Here is a 26,007-nt window from a genome sequence, read left to right on the forward strand (position 1 = left end):
AGTGTGTTTATGATGGCTGTTTTAGAATTCTTGTCAGATAATTTCAACCTCTAGTTCCTGGTATTGGAACAGCTGATTGTCTTTATCCTCAAAGTGTAGTTTCCCAGGTTCTCCACACGGTGAGTGATTTTCAGTTGCGCATCCTGGTTGTGATGTTAGGAGACACTTGATTCTTTTTAAGTCTTCCATTTCAGCAGGTGACTGCTCGTTTAGGTTCAGGGTGGAGGCTCTGGTTTTCTTTTGTGCCTTTAGTTCCAACCATAGCTTAGATCTCAGAGCCCTAGCAAAGCTGTCCTGGCCTGTCTCGTTCTCTATAATGTGGGGTCCCCACCCCATCCCTACTGCTCTCCAGGATGTCTGGTGTCACTGTGTCACCATCTAAGATGGGAAGCTGAAGCTGCTGACCTGAGTGGAGGGCAGGGCTTGGCTGCTGCTGTGGCTGTGGGCAGATTGGACCACCTGCCTGACTGTGGGATCGAGTGACACTAACCCATCAGCAGTTACCAGTGTAGGAGGAAACCCACAGCCTGGGCCCCTTGCTCGTGTCTGGCAATGCTCAGGGCCACTAAGGTCATTGGCTGCTCTGCTCATAGACAGACAGACAAAGCCACTGATACGCTCTGGAAACGCCCTCACCATCCCATTGGTCCCTCTGCTTCTGCGTACTTGGCTGTGGACCACGATCTCCGCCTTTGCCCCAGCTGAGTAGTTGGAGCTGGCTGAGGCCTTGGGGCTGCGGGGCAATGAGGGCAGCTCTCTGGACCCTGGGTCTTGGCATCCTTCTCCCCGCTGTCAGGGCACTCCCTGGTGGTAAGTTTCTCCTTCTTTTGTCCATGGAAGCTCTGGAGCAGTGGCTCCATAGGTGCTGGAGTGCGAGGATCCCCTGTTGAGACCAGCTGTTTGCCTGAGTCTTGCTCAGCAAAAGGGGGATGGCACAGCCTAGGGCTGGTGGGCACGTGGGCTCCAAAGTCCAAACCCTGGAGATACTCGTCCTTACACTCAGTGAACAGGTTTAATTCTGGGGGGAGCCCAGATCCCTCAGCCCCACTGCTTGGACTCCAAGGTGCAGGGCTGGGTCAGAGCAGAGACGGATTGAGGGTTACAGCTAGCGTCTGGTCGCCATGACCCAGATTGACCGGGATGCTGATGGGTCCTACAAGGGTGCTGCCCCATCCCCTTCCCCAGGGCAGAACAGGGGTGGGTGGGGAGTGGGAAAGCTGGCAGCACCTGGCCACCGGGTGAGCGTGGAGCTTGGTGCTGGGCCATGGAGAAGAGCCACAGTCCCAGAGATGCCACCGAGGGTTGAGGGTAGGCGGCTGCTGGGTCCAGAAGCCGAGAGGCATTGTCATGGGCCAGAGGGTGTAGAGTGGGCGTCCTGCCAGAGGGAACAGCATGGAGACTGGAGGTGAGTGAGCCTTGGTGGAGTGCATGTGGCGGTGTGGGAGCTGCTATGAGAGCGGAGTGTGTCAGTGTTGAGTGTGGGCAGATAAGTGTGTGAAAGAAAGTGTAAGCACCTGGGTGTGCATGCACACGAGTGTGTGCATGTGAGTGTGGGCACGTGCGTGTGTGTGCAGGCGAGTGTGTGTGCATGTGAGCATGTGTCTAGGCTGGGGGGGCAGGCACGAGCAGGCCTAGAAACTGATGGGAGAGACGATCACTGGGCAGGCTGGTCCAGGGTCCAGCAAGGAGGTGGCCATTAGCTGGACAGAAGGGGTGCGTTGGGTGGGGGTGGGAATCTGGGCAGTGATGCTAGAGAGTGTGAAGGGCAGAGGGACGGGCTCTGAAGGGGACGGTGAGGTGGGCTAGATGGGGGCCTGTTTTGAGTTAAAATGGCAGATGCTGTGCTTGTTTATGTCCAGAGGAAAGGGGTGGGGGATGAGGGGGCTTTGAGTAGGGGTGGCAGTGATGGATGAAGGCTCTGGGCAGGAGGTGAGAGGAATGTGCCTTCCTCGGTATTGGGGAGGGGTCTTTTCTCTCCTCCCCACGAGGACAGGACAGGCCCTGAAGGTCGTCTGGGGTGGCGCCTGGCTAGGACAACTCAGCCTGCCCACATACATGTCCCCATGGAGGCTGTTTTATTTCCCCTGCACAGGCCCAGGGCAGGGGGGTGAGGATGGAGGGTCTAGGGGCTGCGCTGAGGTGGCCCCACCCAGGGATGTGTGGGAAAGACCGGGGTGCAGAGGCCTAGGGGCTGTGGTTAGGGGGAGGCATCCTTGGTCCTGGTGGGATGGGAAGTTGGGGGCATCTGAGACAACTGGGGACCCAGGAGAGGAAGCTGGATAGGTGGTGAGTGCCAGTCGGGGGGGCGGGAGGGATAAGTGAGGAAAGTGAGGGGGCCTTAGGTGGATGGTGGGGCACAGGGTCTCTGGTGGATGCTGGGAAAGGGCCTTTGTTTGGAGGCCAGGGTGGGGTGGTGGGAGAGGAGGACCAGGGAATCTCCTGCCTGGGGGTGAGCTTGCCCACAACGTGGGGGCTCCAGTGGCCAAGGAGGGCAGGGGAGGATACACCGGGCTTAGGGGATGAGGACGTGGGGCCGCACAGGGCCCACCTGGACCCCTGCCCACCACCTTTCTAGACCATTCTGCTAGGGTGGGGGCACATGGCTTTGGGGTGAGGCCTCGGAGCATGGCCCTAGAGGTGGCCGCAGGGAAACACAGGCATCCTCGCCAGGCACTCCATGTGCGCCAACCCCACCCGCCTGTCTGTCTTCAGGTGGACCCAGTGACCTGCGGCTGGCCTACAGGCACAGTCCGTGCGACGGAGTGGTGCTGGTCCGGCATGAAGGGGAGTGGGGACACGTGTGCAACCAGGAGTGGACGCTGAAGGAGGCATCGGTGGTCTGCAGGCAGCTGGGCTGTGGCCAGGCCGTGGGTGCCCCCAAGTATGTCCCGCTGTCCGGAGAGGTGGTGCGGCCCTGGCTCCACAACGTGTCCTGCAGGGGCGACGAGGCCTCCCTCTGGGGGTGCAGCCTGGGGGCGTGGACACAGAGCCAGTGCCCCCATGAGTGGGTGGTGGTTGCTCTGTGTTCCAGTAAGTTGTGGGGCCGGGGGTGTGGGGAGAAGGAGGGAGGGTCCAGGGAGTCTCTGGAGAGGCCCCCCTGAACCGTCTGACCCCATAGGCAGGGCCAATTCTCATCTCTCTTCATTTCTCCTGTTTATTTACAAATGTTTATTTCCAAGGCTCTGGGGATGCCACTGTGAATAAACGGTACAAAACCCTGCTGCTGGGGGTCTACACTGCTGCTGGGGGTCTACACTGCTGCATGGGGTCTACAATGCTGCTGGGGTCTACAATGCTGCTGGGGGTCTACACTGCAGCTGGGGGTCTACACTGCTGCATGGGGTCTACACTGCTGCATGTGGTCTACACTGCTGCTGGGGGTCTACACTGCTGCATGGGGTCTACACTGCTGCATGGGGTCTACACTGTCCAGGGAGAGAGCGAGCGTGAACAAATCAGCAGGTAGAAGAGCGGTGCCAGAGGCGGAAAAGCAGGCAGAGGGATGGGGGCCCCCTTGTCCCCCATGGTCGCCCAGACATCTAATCACCATTGCCAAGGCAAATCCTTTCCCTGGAGTCTGGACAGCCTTCAGCTGTGTCTGGCGCTTTATAAGCCCCAGCATCTGTGGGGCCCCCTGGGACGTCCTGTCTCTGAGTCGACCCACGGCATGGTTTGTGGGGCCCAGAGCACAAGGGGAACGCAGGTGCCTGTTGGAAAGATCACCAAGGGTGTTCCGGAGATCATGGAACCGGGCGGGGCCTCCGAGCCATCCCTTCGGGCAGGGCCAGTGCTGGTCCCCTTGAGAAGCCAGGCGTCCCCAGTGTGGTGGGGACATCGGGCTCCAAGCGGCCACGTGGCAGCAGAGCCTGCACTTTGTGCAACGCCCTGGGTGCTTTGCAGACGGCACTTTCCGGGAGGTCCGGCTGGTGAAGGGCCGAAGCCCCTGTGCGGGACTCCCCGAGATCAGGAACGTGAACGGGGTGGATCGCCTCTGCGGCCTGCACCAGGAGGAGGCCACAGTGTTTTGCCGGGAGCTGGGGTGTGGCCCTGCCCTCCAGGCCTCCCGTCAGGGTGAGGGCGTCGCCGGGAAGTACATGACCTGCAGGGGCACCGAGCAGACCATTCGCAACTGCAGACTCAACAACAACCTTCGCAAAGGTTGCGACTTCCAGCAAGACGCCCAGGTGGTCTGCTCAGGTGAGGCTGTCCCTCCGCCGTCCGGGGGACCCCAGGGCACAGCAGGGAGCCAGAGAGTGGCTGCAGCAGGGGCAGCCCCACCTGAGGTCCCCCACGGGCCCAGTCCTGCGTGACGCCTTGGGAGGAGGGGTTCTCCCCTGGACCCCTGCACAGCTCCCTGCGGCAGAGGAGTGCAGAGCGGGCTGGGGAAGGGAAGGGAAGCGAGGGGGGAGGGGGAGACTCCCCCCTGGAGACCTGGCGTTTTCCAGCTCACAATATTTCTGAACCAAGACTTAGAGGTGAGAGCACAGGGCAGGGTGGGGCCGGGGCTCACAGCAGGTGCCTCAAGAGCAGCTCCAGGTGGGCTGGACCCAGTAGAACGGAGCTGGGTTTCTGCCTCCAGCAGAGGTGACCGCTCTGAGCCCCAGGCCATCTGCGTCTGAGGCATCTCTGTGTTCTAGCTGCCCTTGTTGCATCTCTAACACAAATCAGGGTTGGGTGGTGAGTGTCTCCCTCCCAGCCCAGTCTCTAGTCTGTGGGAGTGAAGTGGGCCTCTTAGATCCTGGCTGTGTTCCGGGATTTAGAGCAGGTAAACTGTCCACTCTCCTTGGTGCCCTCCAGGGGGCAGTGCTCTGTGGCTGGAAGTGTGCCTTGACCTGGCCTCTGAGACTTGGAGGTTCTTGATGCCACACACTGGGCAGGCAGAGGTTGCGAGACACAGGGGAGCACCTGCTGCAGGTGACCTGCCCTCTGACCAAGGACTCCTGCTCTGTTCTGGGTGCAGACTGGATGGGCTTCCGGCCGTCTGTTCCTGCCCAGTGCTTGGCAGATGCACTGCTGGACACAGATGATCTACTCTGGCTGGAGCCTCCCAGGGTCCATGAGTGGTGGCTCCAGGCTGAGGTGTTATCTGACAACACCGGACCCTACTGAGCATCTGTCTCCTCTTCCAGGACATATGGAGGCCCGGCTGGCAGGTGGGGAGCACCCCTGCGCTGGGCGCCTGGAGGTGAGACGTGGACTAACCTGGGGCACCATCTGTGACGCCGACCTGGACCTGGCCACGGCCCACGTGGTGTGCTGGGAGCTGCAGTGTGGCATGGCTGTGTCCACACCCCAGGATGCCCACTTTGGCCAGGGCTCCGGGCCCGTGTGGACAGAGGCCTTCCGTTGCACCGGCAATGAGTCCCTGCTGTTCCACTGCCCTCGGAGGCCCGGGCACCAGTGTGGGCACAGCCAGGACGCTGGGCTCAGGTGCTCAGGTGAGGCCAGGAGGGTGCGCTCTGAGGCTTGGCCCCGACTCCTTCCTGCCAGCCTTCCTCTGACACCCGGCTGGGGCTCTAGCCCTGCTCCTAAGGAGCCTCAGCCAGGAGGGTGTGCGCACTCTTGTTGACACATGTTGCTTCTGAGGGTTGAGGGAAGGGAGGCGGGGGAGGCAGGACTTCGGGTCTTAGAAGGATGGGACCCTGAAGGTCGCACCAGGAGCCTGGGCTCCTCTGCAGGGATGCTGAGTTGGGTGGAGAGGTGGTGGGCGGGGAGCTGGTGGGAACAAGGGCTGTGGTGCCCTGACCCAGGGTGGAAAGGAAGAAACTGCCCCTGAGCTGGGGCTGCGGGTGGCGGGAGGCTGACACCCCATCTTCCCCCAGAGTTCCGGCTGGTCAACGGCAGCAGCGCCTGCGAGGGGCGCGTCGAGCTCCAGGTTCAGGGGCGCTGGGCGCCCGTCTGTGCTGCCCACTGGGACCTAACAGACGCCACGGTCCTCTGCCAGCAGCTCAACTGTGGCAATGCGGTGGCCACACGCCCAGGAGGCCATTTTGGGGACGGGGACGCAGGCATCTGGCCCGATGCGTTTCACTGCGTGGGGACCGAGCCCTACCTGTGGAACTGCCCAGTGAGCACGCTGGGGGCCCCCGCCTGCGCCCGTGGCAACGCGGCCACTGCGGTCTGCTCAGGTGGGTCCGCGAGAGCGCTGATCGAACGGGAGGCCGAGGGTGGCCGGGGCTCTGCTGGGCGGTGGGGGTCGGTCCCCTTCCTGGTCCAGGCCGAGGGCCGTCCCGCGGGCACCCTGCAGCGTCCCGCCTCGCTGCCCAGGTCTCCCGCACGCCCTGCGGCTGAGGGACGGACAGAGCCGCTGCGACGGCCGCGTGGAGGTGTCCCTGGACGGCGTGTGGGGCCGCGTGCTGGACGACGCGTGGGACCTGCGAGGCGCGGGCGTCGTGTGCCGGCAGCTGGGTTGCGGAGTGGCCGAGCGAGCCTATGAGGCGCCGGCGCCCGGGCGCGGGGCGGTCCCGCTGGGGCTGAGCCGCGCGCGCTGTCTGGGCACCGAGACCCGCCTGACCCAGTGCAACGTGTCCTTGTCCCCGCTGGTGCCCGAGGAGGAGTCTCGGGACGCGGGTGTCGTGTGCGCTGGTGAGTGAGGACCCGGCCGCCTCCTGCCGCCCCCCCCAGCCCCGCCCTCCCCCCTTCCGCGCCCCATCCTGGTGGGGTTTGGGGGGCACGGCAGCCCTGACTCGGTCTCTCCGCAGGGAGCCTCCGGGTGAGGCTGGCCTCTGGGCCGGGCCGCTGTGCCGGGCGCGTGGAGGTGCTGCACCAGGGGGTGTGGGGCACCGTGTGTGACGACGGCTGGGACCTGCGGGACGCCCACGTGGTCTGCGAGCAGCTGGGCTGTGGCCATGCGCTGAGCGCCCCCGGGGCCGCGCACTTTGGGGCGGGGGCCGGGCGCATCTGGATGGATGAACTGGGCTGCGAGGGCCATGAGTCTGCGCTGTGGCGGTGCCCGTCTGGGGGCTGGGGTCTGCATGACTGCGGGCACAAGGAGGACGCCGGCGTCTTCTGCTCAGGTGGGGGCCGTGAATCGATTCCCCCCCTCCCCACCGGGCTGCAGGGTTTCAAATGGTTGTGCTGTGCTTCTTCTACCCACGTGCTCTCCTCGGACTCCAGTGCTGCTGGCTGCCTGCTTTGGAGAGCCGGCACCTCCCAGCTTCAGTGCCCTGTAGCTGGGACTAAGCTCCTTTGCTCTGTGGGGGGGAGGAGGCCTGCGCTCCTGGGCATCCACTGCCTGGTGTCTTTCTCCCCTGCTCACAAGCCCCCTCACATTCATGCTAGGCTTTCCCTGACTTGGGTTTGTGTTTTGATCCGTGTGCTGGACCACTTTTCTCAGAGTGTTTTTGAGGTGGTGTATGGAGGTAGCTGTTTTTTTAAGCTCACGCCAATCTGAGGCTCTTTCTGTGGATCTTGTCTGGGTGTGATTTTTTTTTTTTTTTTTTGTCTTTTTGCCTTTTCTGGGGTTGCTCCCGCGGCATATGGAAGTTCCCAGGCTAGGGGTCTAATCAGAGCTGTAGCCACCGGCCTACGCCAGAGCCACAGCAACGTGGGATCTGAGCCACATCTGCGGCCTACACCACAACTCACGGCCACGCCAGATCCTTAACCCACTGAGCAAGGCCAGGGATAGAACCCGCAGCCTCATGGTTCCTAGTCAGGTTCGTTAACCACTGTGCCACGACGGGAACTCCTGGGTATGATTATTTTTAATGACAGATTTTTGTCATCTCCTGGGGGCATCTGGTTGGTCCTGCCTCCTCCAGCCTCCTCCAGGCAGCCCTCCAGGGTAGGCGGTGCAGCCCAGCGGGGCCTCTCCTCAGGGATTTTGGTTCCTATTTTTGCTTTAGGAAAGTTTTCTTCAACTGTTTCAGTCATGGGGTTTCTTTTTTAAGTTATGGCTCATCCATCTTTGAAACTGATGGGGCTGTGGGATCCTGTGAGGTGGATGCCAGGACTCGCTGGGTTAGATGCCTTTGGGTGGCGTCAGTCTTGGTGCCGGGAGCTCCTCTGTCAGAGATCTCCTTGGCCTGAGGGTGCTTGTCTTCCAGGGTCAGTGGCTCTGAGGCTTCGAGGTGGCAGTGGCCGCTGTGCTGGGTGGCTGGACGTGTTCTACAACGGGACCTGGGGCGCCGTGTGCAGTAATGCCCTGAGGGACACTTCCTTGTCCATCATCTGCGAGCAGCTGGGCTGTGGGGGGCAGGGCTGGCTGGAGAACAGGCCTGTCCACACGAGCTTGGGTACCTCCTGGGTGGACAACATCCAGTGCCGCAGGCTTCGAAACACCACGCTGTGGCAGTGCCCCTCAGCCCCGTGGCACCCACGCTCCTGTGCCCGTGGAGAGGAGGTCTGGCTCACCTGTGCAGGTGAGCCCTGGAGGTCTCTGGGGGCCCTGGAGGCAGCTTAAATGCCCTGACACGTCACTCGTAGGGGCTTCCCCTGACCCATGGCTTGGAGCTGCGGGGTCGCTTGGGCTCCACACGCTTCATTCTGAAGTTTTTCAGGGTATTTACGCCAGGTGGGTCACTGTTTAATCCAACAGGAGTGTCAGAGAAAACCACACAGGATCCCAGGCAGACCTTCAACTGCTCATCCACTGACAGTTGCCCAGGTACCCCTGCCACCACCTCCCCATCCATGCCCCATCCCGGTCCTGCCATGCGGTGACCAGTCTCCTTTGCAGAGGAGGGCGCGCTGCGTGTGCATGGCGGCGAGGACCGCTGCTCTGGCCGCGTGGAGCTCTGGCACGCTGGCTCCTGGGGCACCGTGTGTGACGACTCCTGGGACCTGGCAGACGCCGAGGTTGTGTGCCGCCAGCTGGGCTGTGGCCGGGCTGTGGGCGCCCTGGTGGGGGCCGCCTTCGGGCCGGGCTCTGGGCCGGTGTGGCTGGATGAGGTGGGGTGCCGGGGTAGCGAGGCGTCCCTGTGGGGCTGCCCTGCAGAGCCGTGGGGACTTGGAGACTGCGGGCACAAGGAAGATGCGGGAGTGCGCTGCTCAGGTGAGTGGGCGGGGTCTCCGGCTCCCTCTGGCCCCACTGCCAGGGTGGCTGGGTTGGTGGGAGGTTGCTGGGGGCTGGGGAAGGGGTGCCAGGAGGGCGTACCCCTCCATCCTGGATGCCCCAGATCCCAGCCCCGAGGCTGCCTTGTGCCATCCCTCTGGGCACCGGGGCACAGGCTGCCTCCATGACCTCTAGGTCAAGCTGAGAGTCTGGGTGAAGGCTGCCTTCAGCCCCGTCTGGCCCACACATTCCACCCATTTCTCCTGCAGGTGACTGGGGGACCACAGTCCTGCCTTCGCTATCAGGTAGGCATGTGATATATCAGATCTCAGCTCATAGCTTCCTGCCCACCCCTCCCAGAGGTGCCCCAGAGTCTCATGGGTGCCATGCCCCAGTCGGCCCTCGCCCAGGCTGGTGGGCGGAGGCCAGGGAGACGGGGACCGTGGTCCCAAAGGGCCAGAGACGCCCTTCCCTGAGGGACCCCTGTGCCAGACTGAGCGGAGAGCCTCAGGAGGGACAGCAAGCCCAGGCCCTGCCGGCCACTTCTCTGGACCTGTCCCTCGCTGACTGGGGAGCTTGGCTCTGGTCCACTGTGGCCTCTTAGATACAGACTCTGAGCCTGAAGCAGGCAGGACCCCAAGAGCTGCCCTCCTGGCCCCTCCTCCCCGCACACTCTCCTGACGGCAGCCCTGTGACCTCAGAGCAGCACAAGGCCCATCTCTCCTCTGGGTGCCGCTCCCCCTCCTTAGAGGCTCAGGTGGCTCAGGTCCAAGGTCACAAGACGCAGGCAGTGCGGCATTTAGGGAGGACCCCACCTCTCGCTGTCCTTACAGGCTCTCCTCTGGCCCTTCAACCTGCCCACCAGGCGGGGACTCTGCCCGTGACTCTCTGCCTGGTCCTCGGCACCCTCCTGACTGTCATCTCACTGGCCCTGGGGGCACGGTGGCTCCGGGGCAGAGGCGCCTGCAGGGGTAGGTGGGCGTGGTGGTCGAGGTTAACACCAGGCCCTGGGCGTGGGGAGGCTGCGGGGAGGGCAGGGGCTCTGAGACCCCAGCCTACCTCAGGTCCTCCGTCCTGGGCACTGTTCTGTGAGCGGGGTCCAGCTCAGAATCCCACCCCCCGACCCTTGGTGACTTCCCGTTGTTGGTAACAGGGCAGCCGGTTCCGTTCCGGGAGGGGCTGGGTAAGAAGAGCTGCAGTCCTGGGGCTGCCTGGGGGAAAACAGGGCTCCAAGGGGGTCCTGACCCCTGTGTTGAATGTGCATCGGGGGAGCTCCCCCACCCAGGACCTGGTTGCCTGGGGGAGCGTGTGGCCCCCGGCGGGAGGGCCGTGCTCCTGGGGGGGCCAGAGGGTGCTGGTTGTGCATGAGGCACCCTGCAGAGGGGCTTCAACTGTGGGGAGTGTCTCTGCTAAAAGGTTCTGGTGTGGCCTTTGCAGGTTCTGGAACCTTGGGGAATCTGCCCTCGGAAGGTGTTTATGAGGACATTGGAGTTGTCCCCCTGGGGGACAAGGACGAGGGGCTCAGAGCGTCTGGGGCCCCGGTGCTGGAGGAGGAGTATGATGACGCGGAGGAGCCCGGGCTCGACCCCGAGGAGGGGGAAGCGGAGGAGGGGCCCCCTGCCCTCTGCAGGTGGGCACCGCTGCGCCTTGGCATCCATGGTGCTTCTCCTGCTGTGCCGCTCCTACACCCAGGGCTTTCCTCTGGCTGCGCCTACACCTGAAGATCCTGAAAGTGCCTCTCTGCGTGTCCGCCGTGACCCTCACTTCCGTCACAGGCTTGGTGTTCAGGGTTTAGGGAGGTCCTAGAGTTTTATGTGGGTTTCTTTCTGGGGTTGCGCCCTGTCCGTCCAGGGCCATGTCCAGTGGCTGAAGGGGCCTGAGCGGACAGGGGGGCAGAGACTTGTGGGCAGCGGCGCACTGACACTCCGTCCAGTCCTCGACGCTGGCCTCAAGCTGCAGCAAGAAGCCAGGGCCCAGAATTCCTGGGGACCCTGAAGAATTGCTGAGGGTCCCCAATGCGTGTCTCTCTCCCTAAACACAGGTGGGGCTCCTCACAGCTCAGGCTGGGAAGGAAGATCACGGCAGCCTCTGCCCCAGGACGTGCTGACCACGAGCCAACCCCGGGGACCTCCACCAGACCAGAGGGCGGGGGAGAGCCCAGCGGACCGGGGCTTTCATTTTCCTCTATTCTTCAAGAGATTTAGTAAATCACTCATCATGATTCATCTCAGAAACATTCCTCAGGTGCCCACCGTGGCCCAGGTTCTGGTTTTGGCCCCTCTCCGCCTCTTTGCCCCTCCCTAGCTCTGAGTGTTTTCAACTGTCCTCACCCTCAGCCTCTTGCCTGCGTGGTCCTCCTGGGGTTTGTGGGGTGGGGGGTGGTCCCTGATGAACCAGCTCCTGGCCACCTCTCCTTTCATCTGCAGAAAGTGCTGGACCAGCTCAGGTGTTGTGCCAGGAGCCCCAACACTCACGGCTGTCCTGCTCTGATGCCCCGACAGAGCCCTTTATGACCACGCTTCCCTGACCACGACCTCCTCGACCACACCCTGACCACGCCCCTTGACCACACCTCCCTGACCACGCCCCGACCACACCTCCCTGACCACGCCCCCGACCACACCTCCCTGACCACGCCCCCCATGACCACACCTCCCTGACCAAGCCCTCCCTGACGACGCCGTCCATACCCACATCTCTCTGGGAAATAAGTTTCCCTGCATCCTCTCCCCTGTGTGGATCAGGCATTGGTTTGCAAATGGCCAGACCTACCATATCCAGATCTTTCTGGACCCCCCACCCCGCCATTTCAGCATCCTGGGAAGGCTTTAATGATGCTCTGATTCCCTCCTCTGTAGGGTCTGTCCAGCGATGCCATCCCTTCCCACCTACCCCTCAGTGCTTCCCCTCAGAGTCTGGCCAGCCTGCTGTGGCCATCACTGGTGCTGGGCCTTTGGCGTCTCTCTGAACACAGCCTCCCTTCCCCTGTGCCTCACTCCCCTAGCCTGTTAGAGAGACCTGCTTGTGGTCTCCGGCACTGCGATGCTGGAGAAGGTGGACGTGAAGGTCTCCCTTGGACAGGAAGCCCTGATGCAGGAGATGAGGAGGGGGCAGAGAGGCTGGAGGGGGCCTCTGGGGTGAGGAGGAGTGAGCACCAGCTGTCAGGTGCTGGAGCAGCTCCTGAAGAGCCTTGGGGGACAAATGGGCTTCCTGGGCGTCTGAGCAGGGCCTGCCTGCTGGAGTCAGCCATCCTGGCTTGTTGGTGCATGCTGGAGGTCCCTGGGGGCCTGGAAGTGAGGGAAGGTGTGCAGGGGAGGGTGTCCCTGCGGTTGGAGGAAAGAGGGAGCCGGCAGGACATGGGGTGAGGGTCTGAGCATGGGGCAGGGGAGCCAGAAGACACCTGTGGATGAGACCAAGGATGTGAGGCCAGCAGCGGAGAGGGTGGGTTAGGGAGGCTGCGCCTGCCCTTTCTCTGCATGCTTCTCCCTTTGCCTGCCCTGGGCATCCCCGGCTGCAACCCCCTTCAGAGCTGAGTCCCGAGCTCTTTCCCAAAGGCTCCAGCCCTCTCAGTCCATTTGGAGGGTGTTGTCTAGGCATCTTGGGAATGAGGGGCACTGGGGATGCCACTGAGGCAGCTGCAGGTCCCAGGTGCCCCTGAGGCCCGAGCTGGGACTGCGGCTTGGTGCCCAGCGCCGGCCGTGGTTTGGAGGTGCTGGAGCTGTTGCCCAGAGAGCTGTGTGGTTGAGGCCCTGCCTTCTCTGGAAGCCCGTCTCCTTCATGCTTGTCTGAAAATAGAAGCTGCCTTTTGGAAAACTGGTTGTCTGGCAAATTATTTGGAAAGTAACCTTTTGGATCTTAAGTGCTTCCAACATAACACACATTTATTATTGCAAATTTGAAAACCTGTAGAACCAACAAAGAAAACGAAGAACCCATCACTCAGAGAAGCCGCCTCAGCATCTTGAGTTACATCCTCTGAGAGCTTCTTTCTGCGCAGATGCAGAGACGTGCCCATGACGCACGGCGGCAAACATCGGCGTGCGGTCTGTTTCCACGTGTCCCACCTCAGACGCGCAGCGAAGGTGCTGACCGCTGCTCACGGTCATTTGCGGCCGCTGCCTGGTGGTCTCTCAGGCGCGCCCTCCAGGGTTCATTCGCTCCTTCCCGTCGCACACTGGGCTGCTTCTCAAGGACGCCGTCCGTCATCCGTCGGGAGGTTTTTAAGGGTTTCAATCAAACTGCTGTCTGTTCACAACACCCCAGAGCTCGGAGAGGCTTGTTCTTCAGCACATTCTGAGTGAGCGCAGAGAAAGGTGCGCCTCCCACGTGGCCCCGGGGCCGTCGCGCCTCCGGGAGCCTCGCATCTGGTGTGCACTGCACCCCGGCTCCTCTGGACACCCAGCCTGGGCCCCCCCACGAGCTGCTCCTGCCCACATGACAGCAGATGAGCTGGGGAGGTGGGTGGGGTCTGACTCCTCTGAACGGCTCCCCATCCAGTTGGGGGCCACGTCCTGCACACAGGGGGAGCACACTCACCTCCGCCTGGATGGCCGCAGCAGCAGAGGTGACCAGCATGGTGTTCCCTTTGAGGGAGTGGCCCTGCCTCCTGGCCTGCTGTACCCTCCCACCAGGTGAGCGTCCGCTGCTGTCCAGGGCTGCGGCTGGGAGGGCCCACATGGGGGCGTGAGGGCCCCAGGGGGATAGGCTGGCTCAGCCTTGCAGGGTCATTTGAGGGGAAGTGACCGCAAACCATCTGTGCCCCCAGATTCCACGGAAAGTGATCCCAAGGCGTTCATGTCATTGACACCATCGAAATAAAGTGTGACAAAGCTTGGGAAAGTCAAAATTCAGGGCACAAATGGGGATAGAAAGGGAAAATTTGATTTCTAATTTTTTCTTTTTAGGGCTGCATCCGCAGCACATGGAGGTTCCTGGGTTAGGTAGGGGTCTAATCGAAGCTGTAGCCACTGGCCGACACCACAGCCACAGCAATGCAGGATCCGAGCCGTGACTGTGACCTACACCACAGCTCAGAGCAATGCTGGATCCCTAACCCACCGAGTGAGGCCAGGGATCCACCCGCAACCTCATGGTTCCCAGCTGGATTTGTTCCGCTGCCACGGCGGGAACCCTGATTTCTGCTGTTTGTTTGAAAATTCTGGACAACATGTTCTTGAGCACCGCTTTGCCATCAACAGCCTTCCTGTGTTCTTGTCTCCAAGGCTTTGCTGAGGACTCCCTGGCTCTGCCAAGGGGCGCAGACCACTGCCAGGGCTTGGTGCAGGTCCAGGCCAGAGGGCAGCAGGGCCCTGTGTGCGGGGACTGCGGGGCCCTGGGTGAAGCGGCGGTGATCTGCAGGCAGCTCGGCTGTGGCCTCGTCTGCGCGGCCCCCACCTACATGGTGTGGCCCCAAGCGATGCCGCGGTCCCTGCTCCAGGGTGTGCGGTGCCTGGGTGCGGAGGCCTCGCTCCGGGAGTGCGCGCTGGGGCCGTGGGGGTCACTGCCGGGCTGCGCGTGCGGATGCATCAGCGCCGTGCTCTGCTCGGTGGGCCTCGCACCGCGCCGCGCCCCTCCCCTGCCTGAGCCAGCCCCCAGGTGGCAGCCCAGGACCCTGGGGCTGCGACCCTCAGACCCAGATCCCATTACAATGACCCCACACATGGCACCTTCTTGAGCCGCACTGTCCCCTCCGAAGGCAGGGTGATGCGGGCGAAAAACAGGATCACTTAGCGGGCCACTGCTAAGCCTCCCTGGCCCTTTGGGCTCTGGCGGGGAGCCTCCGAGCGCCGAAGCCCCAGAAGCGTCCACACCCAGAAGCCTCTGCGCACAGGGCTCGGGGAGGAGAGCGGCCTGGGGGCGGTGATGCAGCCGCTCTCAGCCTCCCTCCCCCAGGGCCAGGGCAGGAGGGAGGGGCCCCTCTGGTTCCTGCCAGCTCCATCCCCTGTGCGGAGTGGGGCCCACACCCCAGCGGGCGCCTGTGCTGTGTGCAGGTGGGAAGCTGGCGACCACGGGGCTGAGCCGAGGACGCAGCCCCTAAGCTGGGACCCCTGAGATCCGACTGCTGGAAAGATCTGTCCTGAGGTGTAGCTTCCACGCAAAGGAGGTGAGCCTCTTCGGCAGGAGGCTGGGCTGGGGGTCCGCGCTGCAGGCGCCCAGACCCACCTCAGCCGAGCTTCTGAGGGCCGAGTGTCTGAGGTGGTGACCTGCCAGGGAACAGAGTCCAGCATCTTCAACTGCAGGTTCAACCTGAACTTCCTGGACCTGTGTGACCTCCCAACAGACACCCCGGTAGTGTGTTCGGGTAGGGAGACCCAGCTCTCCAAGAGGGAGGCAGCCACTCAGCCGTGCCCCCTGTGTTGAAGTGGTGTCGCTGCCTGAGGAGGGGCGGGGCAGTTTGCACAGCTGCTGCGCAGCCAGCTTGCCCAAGGAGGGACAGTGACTGGGCGCCTCCCTAGGACTCTGCTCTTCTCCTGGGTGGCCCCCAAGTGTCTGGGGAGATGACTGCCTCCTGTGCCAGCGCCTCCCACAGGGCTCTGACCGCACCAGCTGGGGTGAGATAGGTGCCAGGGTTTTACTGAGCCGGCTCTTACAGTGCCAGCAGGGCACGTGGTCCAAGCTGGGGTGGGGGCTCAGGCCCCGGGGTGCAAGACTGTGGGGGCTGTGTTCATCTCCCTCTGGCCCTTGCGTGAGGGCTTGCCGTCAGAATCTGAGTGGGGCCAGGCCCCCAGGACTGGGTTCTTCCAGGCTGTGTTGGCCCGGTGGTCTAGGTCCTCCTTCATCCTTCTTCCCTGTGAATCTGGAGAGCAGGTGGTCAGGTCACTTGCCCTCAGGGGTCGCTTCAGCCCAGTGTCTGTCCCCAGGACACACAGAGGCCTGGCTGGCGGGTGGTGAGCACCCCTGCGCTGGGCGCCTGGAGGTGAGACGCAGCCTGACCTGGGGCACCATCTGTGATGCCCATCAGGACCTGGCCACGGCCCACGTGGTGTGCCAGGAGCTGCAGTGTGGCATGGCTGTGTCCATGCCCTGGGGATGCCCATTTTGGCCGGGGCTCCGGGCCATGTGGACAGAGGCCTTCCGTTGCACTGGCAAAGAGTCCCTGCTGTTCCAATGCCCTCGGGGGCCACGGGCACCAGTGTGGGCATGGCCAGGACACTGGGCTCAGGTGCTCAGGGGAAAGTAAGTTTTATGGGTTTGTAAAGGGAATGGTTCTCTTAATTTCCTTTAGGATTTTTCGTTACTACTGGTCTTGTACCCTCATCTTGCCTCAATTTTTTTATTGGCTTTAATAGTGTGGGGGTGCGTGGATTCTGTAGGTTTTTCTGTACATAAGATGATGCCTCTGTGATCAGAGCTTGTTTTACTTCTTCCTCTCCAACCTGGAAGCCTGTTACTGCTTTTCTTCCCGTCTGATGGTTCCGGCTGCAGCTCCCATTACTGTGTGAAGGGCAGACGTGGAAAAGCACATCCTCGTCTTGCTCCTGGTTCTAAGGGGAAGCTGCCAGCTTTTCACCATTGGGTGTGTGAGCCATGGGTTTTCATTGCGGTGAGGGAGTCTGCTCTTTCGGTTTGTAGAGCGTTTTCGTCCTCCGTCTGTTGAGTTTAGATGCTTTTTCGGCATCGCTTGAGATGATCATGTTTTGCTTTTTCCCTTCATTCTATCAGTAGAGGGAAGACAGCCAGGGCTGTCTTCTTTGTTTACATTTCTTTTCTTTGTTGACTCATTCTCTTTACTTTTTTTACATTTCTTTTGTTTACATTTCTTTTCTTTGTTGACTCATTCTCTTTACTTTTTTTGTCTGTTCAAATTCCCATTTCTTATTGATTCAGTTTTGGTAGTTTTCATGTTTTTAGAAATCTGTTCATTTCATCAAAATCATCTAGTATGGTGGAGTGCTTGTTTGTAGTTTTTGCTTACATTTCTTCTTATTTCTGTCAACTCAGTAGTAATGCCTCCCCTTTGACTTCTTTTAGTAACTTGATTTTGGTAATTTGAATCTTCTTTCTTTTCATGGTCAATCTAGCTATTTTAAGTTTTGTTGACCTTTTCAAAAAGTAAAGTTTTTTTCATTATTCTCTCTAATGTTTTTTATTTTATATTTCATTTACTTCCATTCTTACTTTTTTTTCTTTCTGTTTTTTTTAGGGCCACACCTGTGGCATACGGAGGTTCCCAGGCTAGGGGTCCAATCAGAGCTGGAGACTCCGGCTTATGCCAGAGCCACAGCATTGTGGGATCCGAGCCATGTCTGCGACCGACACCACAGCTCATGGCAATGCCAGGTCCTTAGCCTACTGAGCACAGCCGGGGATTGAACCTGTGTCCTCATGGATACTAGTTGGGTTCATTAACCGCTGAGCCATGACAGGAATTCCCCATTCTTATTTTTATTATTTCCTTCCACTAGCTTCAGATCTTAAGGTGTAAACTTCTTTCTTAATGTAGGCTTTTGTCACTCTACATTTCCCTCTGGACACTGCTTTTGCCTCGGTCCATAAGTTTTGGCATGCTGTTTTCATGTTCTAATTTTTTTCTTGATTTCTTCTTTGATCCCTTGGCTGTTTATGAGTGTGTGGTATGGTATTTGTCTTTCTCTTTCTGACTTACGTCACTTAGTATGAGAGTCTCTAGTTCCATTCATGTTGCTGTGAATGGCATTATTTTGTTCTCTTTTATGGCTGAGTAGTATTCCATTGTGTATATATACCACATCTTCTTCTTTTTTTTTTTTAAGAATATTTTATTAGTATTATTTCAGTTACAAGTGACAAAAACTGACCTTGAACTAGCTTGGCAAAAAAAAAAAAAAAAAGAAAAAAAAGAAAAAGCAGGGGTGGGGGTGATGGCTATTTCTTTCATAAGAAAATTAAGGTAAGGGATGTGTATATTAGTTAGAACTCTCTCAATAACAAGCTTCAGGAAATTCAACTCAACTTACTTTAAAATCTTTAGTTAAAATCTTCTGTGGTAGGTTTGGTTTGGATGAAGTTTATCTAAAAAGTTCAAATGGTAATCTAAGCTCTGCTCTCTCATCGTCTCCATTTTTTCACTATTCTCCTCCACATGGAAACTTTAGTCTCAGGCCTCACTGGCTGGTGAGAAAGGAGCAACAGAGCTCCTTCCCTCCCACCTCTGAGTTCAGTTTTCAGAGCAACCTTATTGATGCTTTGTTTTGTTTTGTTTTCCCATTGGTTCCTATAAAAGTTCTGAAATCTGCTGGACTAGGATTTCTGTAACTAAACCAGGTCATGTGTCCTTTCTGAATCAATCTCTCTGATGAGAGGAAAGTAATTCCCCATTTGGTTTACTTATGTTACATACCCACCCCTGCATCTGGAGGTGGGGCCATGACCAACTCTTAGAATGGGAGAGAGCTCATCTCTTTTCCAACTTTAGTGCTGCTGCCAGACCAGCACTGAAACAGTAGAGGCAAAGGACTAATGACCACTCTGGGTGGTCAAAGAACTGACCTAGGAACAAGTAAACCCCGAGTCTGAATGTCCTCGGGATATGCTTTCTCCGCTATGCCACTCTCTGCCCTTTTGCTTTCTCTATGAGTGTGAAACCATGGTTCATAGGTTACATCTTCTTAATCTAATCATCTATCAATGGACATTTGGGTTGTTTCCACATCTTGGCTATTGTGAATAGTGCTGCAATGAACATGTGGGTGCATGTGTCTTTTTCAAGGAAACTTTTGTCTGGATATATGCCCAAGAGTGGGATTGCTGGGTCATATGGTAGTTCTATGTATAGTTTTCAAAGGTACTTCCATACTGTTCTCCATAGTGGTTGTACCAATTTACCATCTCACCAACAGTGCAGGAGGGTTCCCTTTTCTCCACACCCTCTACAGCATTTGTTATTTATGGTCTTATTAATGATGGCCATTCTGACTGGTGTGAGGTGGTACCTCATAGTAGTTTTGATTTGCATTTCTCTAATAATCAGTTATGCATTTAACTATTATTTAAAAATCTTTCACTTCTGCCTTCACTTCTGTCCATTTTTTGTGGCTCTGTTATTAGATCCATATGTGTTTATAATCAGTTTATCTTCTTGATCTTTTAATCAACACACAGTCTTCTACTTTGTCTCCTGCAGCAACCTTTTACTTAAAGTCTGTTTTGTCTAATATCAGTATAGCCACAGCAGCTTTCTTTTGGTTCCTATTTGCATGGGTAGCTTTTTCCAACCTTTCACTTTCAACCTATTTCAACCTTTTTTTTTGGCCATGCCTGTGGCATGGAGAAGTTCCTGGGCCAAGGATCGAACCTGCTCCACAGCAGTGACCAAGCCACAGCAGTGGTAACACCGGATCCTTATCTCACTGAGCCACAAGGGAATTCCATCAACCTATTGTCCATTGATCCAAAGTGAGTACACTGAAAATGGCATGTTATTGACTATGTTTCAAAAATTCCATTCTGCCATTCTCTGCCTTTTAATTAGAGAATTTAATCTCTTTACATTTCAAATAATATGGATAAGGAAATATTTACTTCTGCCAATTTGGTATTTGTTTTCTCCATGTCTTTCATCTTTTTTTGTTATGCACTTCTTCTGCTACTGCTTTTTGTGTTTAATTGACTTTTGTAGAGTACCATTTTGATTCCTGTATCATTTTTCTCTTTTTTGGGGTGTATTTTTAAGTTTTTTCCCTAATTGTTAATCTGGAAATTATAAGTAACATTTTAAATTTCTAAAACTCCAGTTTGAATTAAAATTAACTTATCCTTAATAGTATTTAAAGTCTCTACTTCTATACAGTTAGTCATAAATGACATTCTATGTATTATGTGCCAATTAACATAGATTTAGAATCATTGTTTTATGCATTTGTCTTTTAAGGAATATAGGAAAAAATAGAGGAGTAATAAGCTCCAAATACAGTACTGTTGGCTTTTGCATTTTTTTCTATGTGGTATCTTCATCAGGGCTCTTTATTTAGTAATATGGCTTTTATATACCATCTAGTGTCCTTCTATTTCAGACAGAAGCATTTCTTTTAGGAAAGGTCTACTAGCAATGAATTCCTTTAGTGTTTGTTTTAATTTCTCCTTCATTTTTAAAGGATAGCCTTGGTGGATACAGGATTTTGGGGGTAACAGGTATTTTTTTCTGCCGGCACTTTATTTTATTAAAGTATGGTTGGTTTACAATGTTGTGTCAATTTCTGCTGTACAGCAAAATGACCCAGTTATCCATTTGTTTACATTCTTGTTCTCATATAATCTTCCATCATGTTCTATCATAAGAGATTGGATATATTTTCTGGTGCTGTACAGTCGGACCTCATTGCTTATCCATTTAAAATGCAACAGTTTGCATCTAACATCTATTAACCCCAAACTCCCAGTCCATTCTGTTCCCTCCACCTTCCCTTGGAAACCACAAGTCTGTTCTCCATGTCTGTGAGTCGTTTCTCTTCTGTAGATAGGTTCATTTGTGCCATATTTTAGATTCCACATATAAGTGATATATGGTATTTGTCTTCTTTCTAATTTCACTTAGTATGATCATAGTTGCATCTATGTTGCTGCAAATGACGTTATTTTGTTCTTTTTTATGACTGAGTAATATTCCATTGTGTATATATACCACATCTGCTTAATCCAATCATCTGTTGATGGACATTTAAGTTGTTTCCTTGTCTTTCTGTCAGCATTTTATTTATTTATTTATTTGTCTTTTTGCCATTTCTTGGGCTGCTTCCGTGGCATATGGAGATTCCCAGGCTAGGGGTCCAATCGGAGCTATAGCCACCGGCCTACACTAGAGCCACAGGAACATGGGATCTGAGCAGCGTCTGCAACCTACACCACAGCTCACAGCAACGCCGGATCGTTAACCCACTGAGCAAGGGCAGGGACTGAACCCACAACCTCATGGTTCCTAGTTGGATTCGTTAACCATGCGCAACAATGGGAACTCCTCTGTCAGCATTTTAAATGCATTATCACACTGTCCTCTGGTTTCCATGGTTTCTGATAAGAAGTCAAATGTTAATATTGTTGAGGATCTTTGTACTTGATGAGTCATTTCTCTTTTGTTCCTTCAGTGCTCTCTTTCAATTTGGTGTTTGACAGTTTGATTATAATGTGTCTAAGTGTAGAGATTTTTGACCACAGTTGACTTGGAATTTGTTGAGCTTCTTGGACATGTAGGTTCATGTCTTTCATCAAACCTGAAATGTTTTCCCCATTATTTCTCCAAATATTTTTTCTACCATTTTCTCTCTCCTTTCTTTCTAGCACACCCATTATGTATATGTTGGTACACTTGATCGTGTCCTGCTGACTTTCTAGATCTACACATTTTCCTTCGTTTTTTTCCTTTCTACTCCTCAGACTGGATAATATCTATTGATAATCTCTGGCTCATTGATTCTTTTGTTTGCTCAAATCTTCTGCTGACCCCTATAGTGAAATTTCCAGTTCAATTATTTTAAATTCCAGAAACTCAATCTGGTTTTTAAAAAGTTACTTATGTCTCTTTATTGAAATTCCCCATTTATGAGGTATCATTATCCTGGTTTCTTTCAGCTCTTTGAGCATATTTAAGACTCTACATTTAAAGTCTCTGTCTAGTAAGTCTAATGATTTAGCTTTCTCAGGGGCAGTTTCCATTTTTTTCTTTTCTCATGTGACCGTGCCATATATATATATATATTTTGTCTTTTTGCCATTTCTTGGGCCGCTCCCGCAGCATATGGGATGTTCCCAGGCTAGGGATCCAATTGGAGCTGTAGCCACCGGCCTACACCAAAGCCATGGCAATGCGGGATCTGAGCCACATCTGCGACCTACACCACAGCTCACGGCAATGCCGGATTGTCAACAACTGAGCAAGGGCAGGGATCAAACCCACAACCTCATGGTTCCTAGTTGGATTCGTTAACCACTGCGCCACGATGGGAACTCCCTGTGTCATACTTTCTTGATCCTTTGTATGTGTCTTATTTTTTGTTGTTGTTGAAAGCGGGAAATTTTGAATTATTATAATGTGGCAGCTCCAAAAACCATATTCTCCACCCTACCTCACCTCAGAGTTTGTTGTAGATATTGTTATGGGTTATAGTTTTTTACATTTTTTTTGTCTTTTTAGGGCCTCACCCATGGCATATGGAGGTTCCCAGGCTAGGGGTCAAATTGGAGCTGTAGCTGCTGGCCAAAACCACAGCCATAGCAATGTGGGATCCAAGCCACCTCTGTGACCTACACCACAGCTCATGACAACGTCGGGTCCTTAACCCACTGAGTGAGGCCAGGGATTGAACCTGCAACATCATAGATACTAGTTGGGTTTATTAACCACTGAGCCACAACGGGAACTCTCAGTTTTTTACATGTTTAGTGATATTTCTAAACAAGTTTTATAAAGAGTGGCACTGAGGTCTCTTTTTCATTAGCCGAGTGGTGAGATAGTGATTTGATAGAAAATTTTCTTAAGTTCTTTTAGCTAAAAATAAATAAACGAAACTCAAAACTCTTCTGGTTTTGTGTATTAGGTCTTCATTGGACCACATCTTTAATGCTAAGGCAGGCCATTTTCCAACTCTTCCTTAGCATTCACTTCTTACCTGTTTAGAGCCATATTGGCAAACTTATTACTTTATTAAGTGTTTCTTAGTGTCACGAGTTTTCTTTAAAAGTATTTATTTACTCATTTATTTATTGGCTGTACCTAGAGCATGTGGAAATTCCAGGCTGATCAAACCTGCTCTATAGCAGCAACCTGAGCTGCTGCAGTGACAACGCTGGATCCTTAATCCACCACACCGCAAGGGAACTCCCAACAAGTTTTTGATTAGATACCAGAGTTCCAAAAATGTTGGTTACTACAATTTTATCAGCTTAATCATTGCTTTAGAAGAAGGATGGAGTTTGGAGTTTCAATCTTCTGCCACTTTCTCTATCTTCCTATTCTCTTCCTGTTTGCATGGAGACAACATTTGACGACTTCATTTTTCATTAATGCTTTCTTGCTATTTCTTACATTGCAGACTGCTGAAAGAGTTGGCTTTGACTCTTTTCTCCAGCTTAACCACTGCTTTAGTGAAGAGATAGATTTTGGTGTCCCTTAGCTACCATTTTCAGTGACGTCACTCCTCAGAGCTGTAGTTCTCAGTCTGTCCCTCCCAAGTCTGGGAACAGACTGTTTTTAGCCAAGCTCACTGTAAGGAGAGATGCAGCAGATCTGGGACAGTGCTGACACCCCATCTTCCCCCAGAGTTCTGGCTGGTCAGTGGCAGCAGTGCCTGTGAGGGGTGCATAGAGCTCCAGGTTCAGGGGTGCTGGGTGCCCCTCTGTGCTGCCCACTGGGACCTAACAGATGCCACGGTCCTCTGCCAGCAGCTCAACTGTGGCAACATGGTGGCCACAACAGCAGGAGGCCATTTTGGGGACGGGGATGCAGGCATCTGGCCCAACATGTTTCACTGCGTGGGGACTGAGCCCTACCTGTAGCATTGCCCAGTGAGCACCCTGGTGGCCCCAGCCTGTGCCCGTGGCAACACGGCCACCACGGTCTGCTCAGGTGGGTCAGTGAGAGCACTGGATCAAGTGGGAGGCCGAGGGCGGACGGGGCTCTGCTGGGAGATGAGTGAGCTGCTCAGGTGAGTGGGCAGGGCCTCTGGCTCCCTCTGTCCCTGCTGGGCTTGAGGATGGGCCCCATGTGGTGATGGGTTTCCTCCTTGACTTCTCTTGAGATGAGCTGGTCTGTTGTGGTTTCCTCCAATATTTTGGGGACACGACTTGTACTTGCCCCTGATTCATGCTCACAGCTGTGGAGTGGGGTCACCTAGGGGCAAGTGTGGGGCTGCGGAGCCTCTGTTAGTTTGGACACTGCCTTTACTTCCAAGTGCTGCACTGTGTTATTGGCAGAGGACAAAGACCATGGCAGCGATTGTAGCAGCATACTAGCTGTGGGTAGCTTTTACTGAGTATAGTAAAATAGTTTGCCTCATGTAGTTGCTCTGGGACCATGAAGTTCACTGTGTCATGGGCGGGGGGCAATGCCCTCTGAGAGCAGAAACATGGCACCCCACTGGCACACACTAGCTGATTCTGGGGTGCTCAGCCCTGCAGGGACCTGAAGATGCTTCCTGCAATATTTCTGAAGCCACATGCTGATCCGTGAGGGTGCGGGTGTGGGCACTGCGCCCCACCACTGAAGGTTCATTCACCCACCACTGACCCCGCTCCCGACTTCTCTTTCCACAGAGCCTGGCCCAGCCCCTTCGCTGCCCCCCGAATCCTGCCTGGTGCTCAGGGCCATCAGCAAAGTCCTGGGATCCTTTCTTGGTCTTCTTCTGGGCCTCCTGGGCCTCCTGACCCTGCTCCGAATCACACGGATGAAGCAGGGAGGTGTGCACACCTGCCCCAGCCCCCTGGTCAGTGTGGTGAAAACGAGAGCAGCACTCCAGCCTGGTGTTGTGGTCCCTATGGGGCAGGGGCTGGGGGGTGGCATTCACAGAGTGTCTTCCTACTGGCCAAAGAGAGGGACTTGGAAAGTAATTGGCCCCTGACTCCTGGGACTCTGGGTTGAATCTTAGAGGGCCCCATCAGGAAGTCACGCTGGGGCTCAAGGGGGAGTTGCATCTGGCTTCCATGATGAGGGGCTGGTGGCCAGCCATGGGCACCCATGGAGGGGGATGGTCACATCCCTGCAGCCTCCAGGTCCCAGCCCGGAGCATTCAGCCTTTCTGCTGAGTGGTGTCCTGAGGTCGCCACCCCACCTCCATGGCCGCATCCACACCGAGGGCCTGTGTGTGGCCATGCTCCTCCCTGCCTTAGGTCTGGGGAGCTCCAAGGCACCTCCTGGAGAACCCCCTTGTGACCTCCTCGGGGAGCTGCCTCCAGCTGTGCCAGATGAGGAAATTGCGGAGCCTGAGCTAAGCCCCCGGGTGAGGAGGACCACGGTGCGGTTGGATGCCCGTGGCAGGTGTGTCTGTGCTCCCAGCTCCATGGGGTGGACCTGGAGGTGGGACTTTGGAGGACTCACCAGGAGGGGGTGCTGACCACAGGCTGTCTAGGTGCAAGGGGCTCCCTCGGGCAGGGGCCATGCAGGACCAAACCAGTGGGGATGGAGTGGGTCTCCGGGGCTCAGTCGGAAAGCCCCGCCCCCAGTGGGCCTGTCCCACTCCAGGGAGAGCAGCTCCAGGGGCCGCCCAGGTGGGAAGGGTCTCTGGTGAGGACCTCCACGGGGTGGGGTGGGGTGCGCGTCTGACGGCCGCAACCCGCCTCAGTGTCCTCATGTGGGTGAGCAGGGGCTGTGGAGGGGGACTGAGTGCTGGTGTCGGAGCTCAGCACTCTGACACGTGCTCTTTTGGTGACATTTCTGTGCATCCCCAACAAGAGGGACGTCTGAACAGACCGGACTACTGTGGCGAGTCATCGTGGCTTCTGGGGCTATCTGCACTCCCTGCCAACACGGTGACACCGTGTCTGGTGACCTGTTTCGGAGGGCACGAGCCTCGCAGATGCACAGTCTGCGCTGGAGAAGGGAGAAGACCGCGCCCTCAGGGTTACGCGATGAGGCTGCACTTCCGCTGCAGGAGACGCGGCTGTAAAACACCTGGAGAAAATGCACGTGGGCCTCCGGTTGCAAAGTCACAGGTCTTCACTTTCCTTTGCAGTTGTGTTCAATTTGAGAATGAGTGCAGCGTCCTCAAGGCTCGCATAGAATCCCGGCCCTCCTCCACCCGCGTGTCCCCCCGTCCTTGTTCCTGCTGGGAGGTCCTCGCTGTGGACAGATGTGCTGCGTCGCCTGGAGGCTCCTGGTTATGACAAATACAAATGCGTGTAGAAATCCATAGCTGTGCTTCATTTTTTTTTTTTTTAAGCACAATGGTATCATCCTCACGTTGCAGAATAAGTACCGGAGCCTCCGTGGTGGAAGCAGGCACTCACTTCCCTTCCCCGTTTTTGATCCTTCCTAACGGCACCCAGAGGGTCTCGCAGACTCTCGGTGAGTGATCATGCCACCTGCGAACAACGTCGAACTTACCCTC

General features: G+C 55.9%; 1 protein-coding gene and 1 pseudogene across 3 annotated transcripts; both read left to right on the forward strand.

The window, feature by feature from the left end:
• Positions 1 to 689: 689 nt before the first annotated feature.
• SCART1 (scavenger receptor family member expressed on T cells 1) lies at positions 690 to 12,808 on the forward strand. Of its 3 annotated transcripts, none has more exons than XM_084997684.1 (15): positions 690 to 810; positions 2,713 to 3,030; positions 3,901 to 4,197; positions 5,130 to 5,438; positions 5,823 to 6,128; positions 6,268 to 6,585; positions 6,702 to 7,016; positions 8,049 to 8,363; positions 8,540 to 8,608; positions 8,681 to 8,995; positions 9,265 to 9,300; positions 9,829 to 9,966; positions 10,433 to 10,625; positions 11,037 to 11,239; positions 11,422 to 12,808. In XM_084997684.1, the coding sequence occupies exons 1-14, from the start codon at positions 744 to 746 to the stop codon at positions 11,197 to 11,199; spliced, it is 3,159 nt and encodes a 1,052-aa protein (XP_084853810.1). In that variant the 5' UTR covers positions 690 to 743; the 3' UTR covers positions 11,200 to 11,239; positions 11,422 to 12,808. The 3 variants fall into 3 exon arrangements, with proteins under 3 accessions (XP_084853810.1, XP_020929627.2, XP_084853811.1); XM_021073968.2 differs by having other exon boundaries at positions 11,037 to 11,198; XM_084997685.1 differs by having other exon boundaries at positions 704 to 810; positions 2,713 to 2,881.
• Positions 12,809 to 13,541: 733 nt separating this feature from the next.
• LOC146397163 (scavenger receptor cysteine-rich domain-containing protein SCART1-like) lies at positions 13,542 to 25,566 on the forward strand (annotated as a pseudogene).
• The last annotated feature ends 441 nt before the right edge of the window (positions 25,567 to 26,007 follow it).

This window comes from Sus scrofa, chromosome 14 (genome assembly GCF_054392235.1).
Source record: "Sus scrofa isolate SSC_HxYL_T2T_F1_AM1 chromosome 14, Sscrofa_HxYL_maternal_Yorkshire_Landrace_v2.0, whole genome shotgun sequence".
Lineage (NCBI taxonomy): Eukaryota > Metazoa > Chordata > Mammalia > Artiodactyla > Suidae > Sus > Sus scrofa.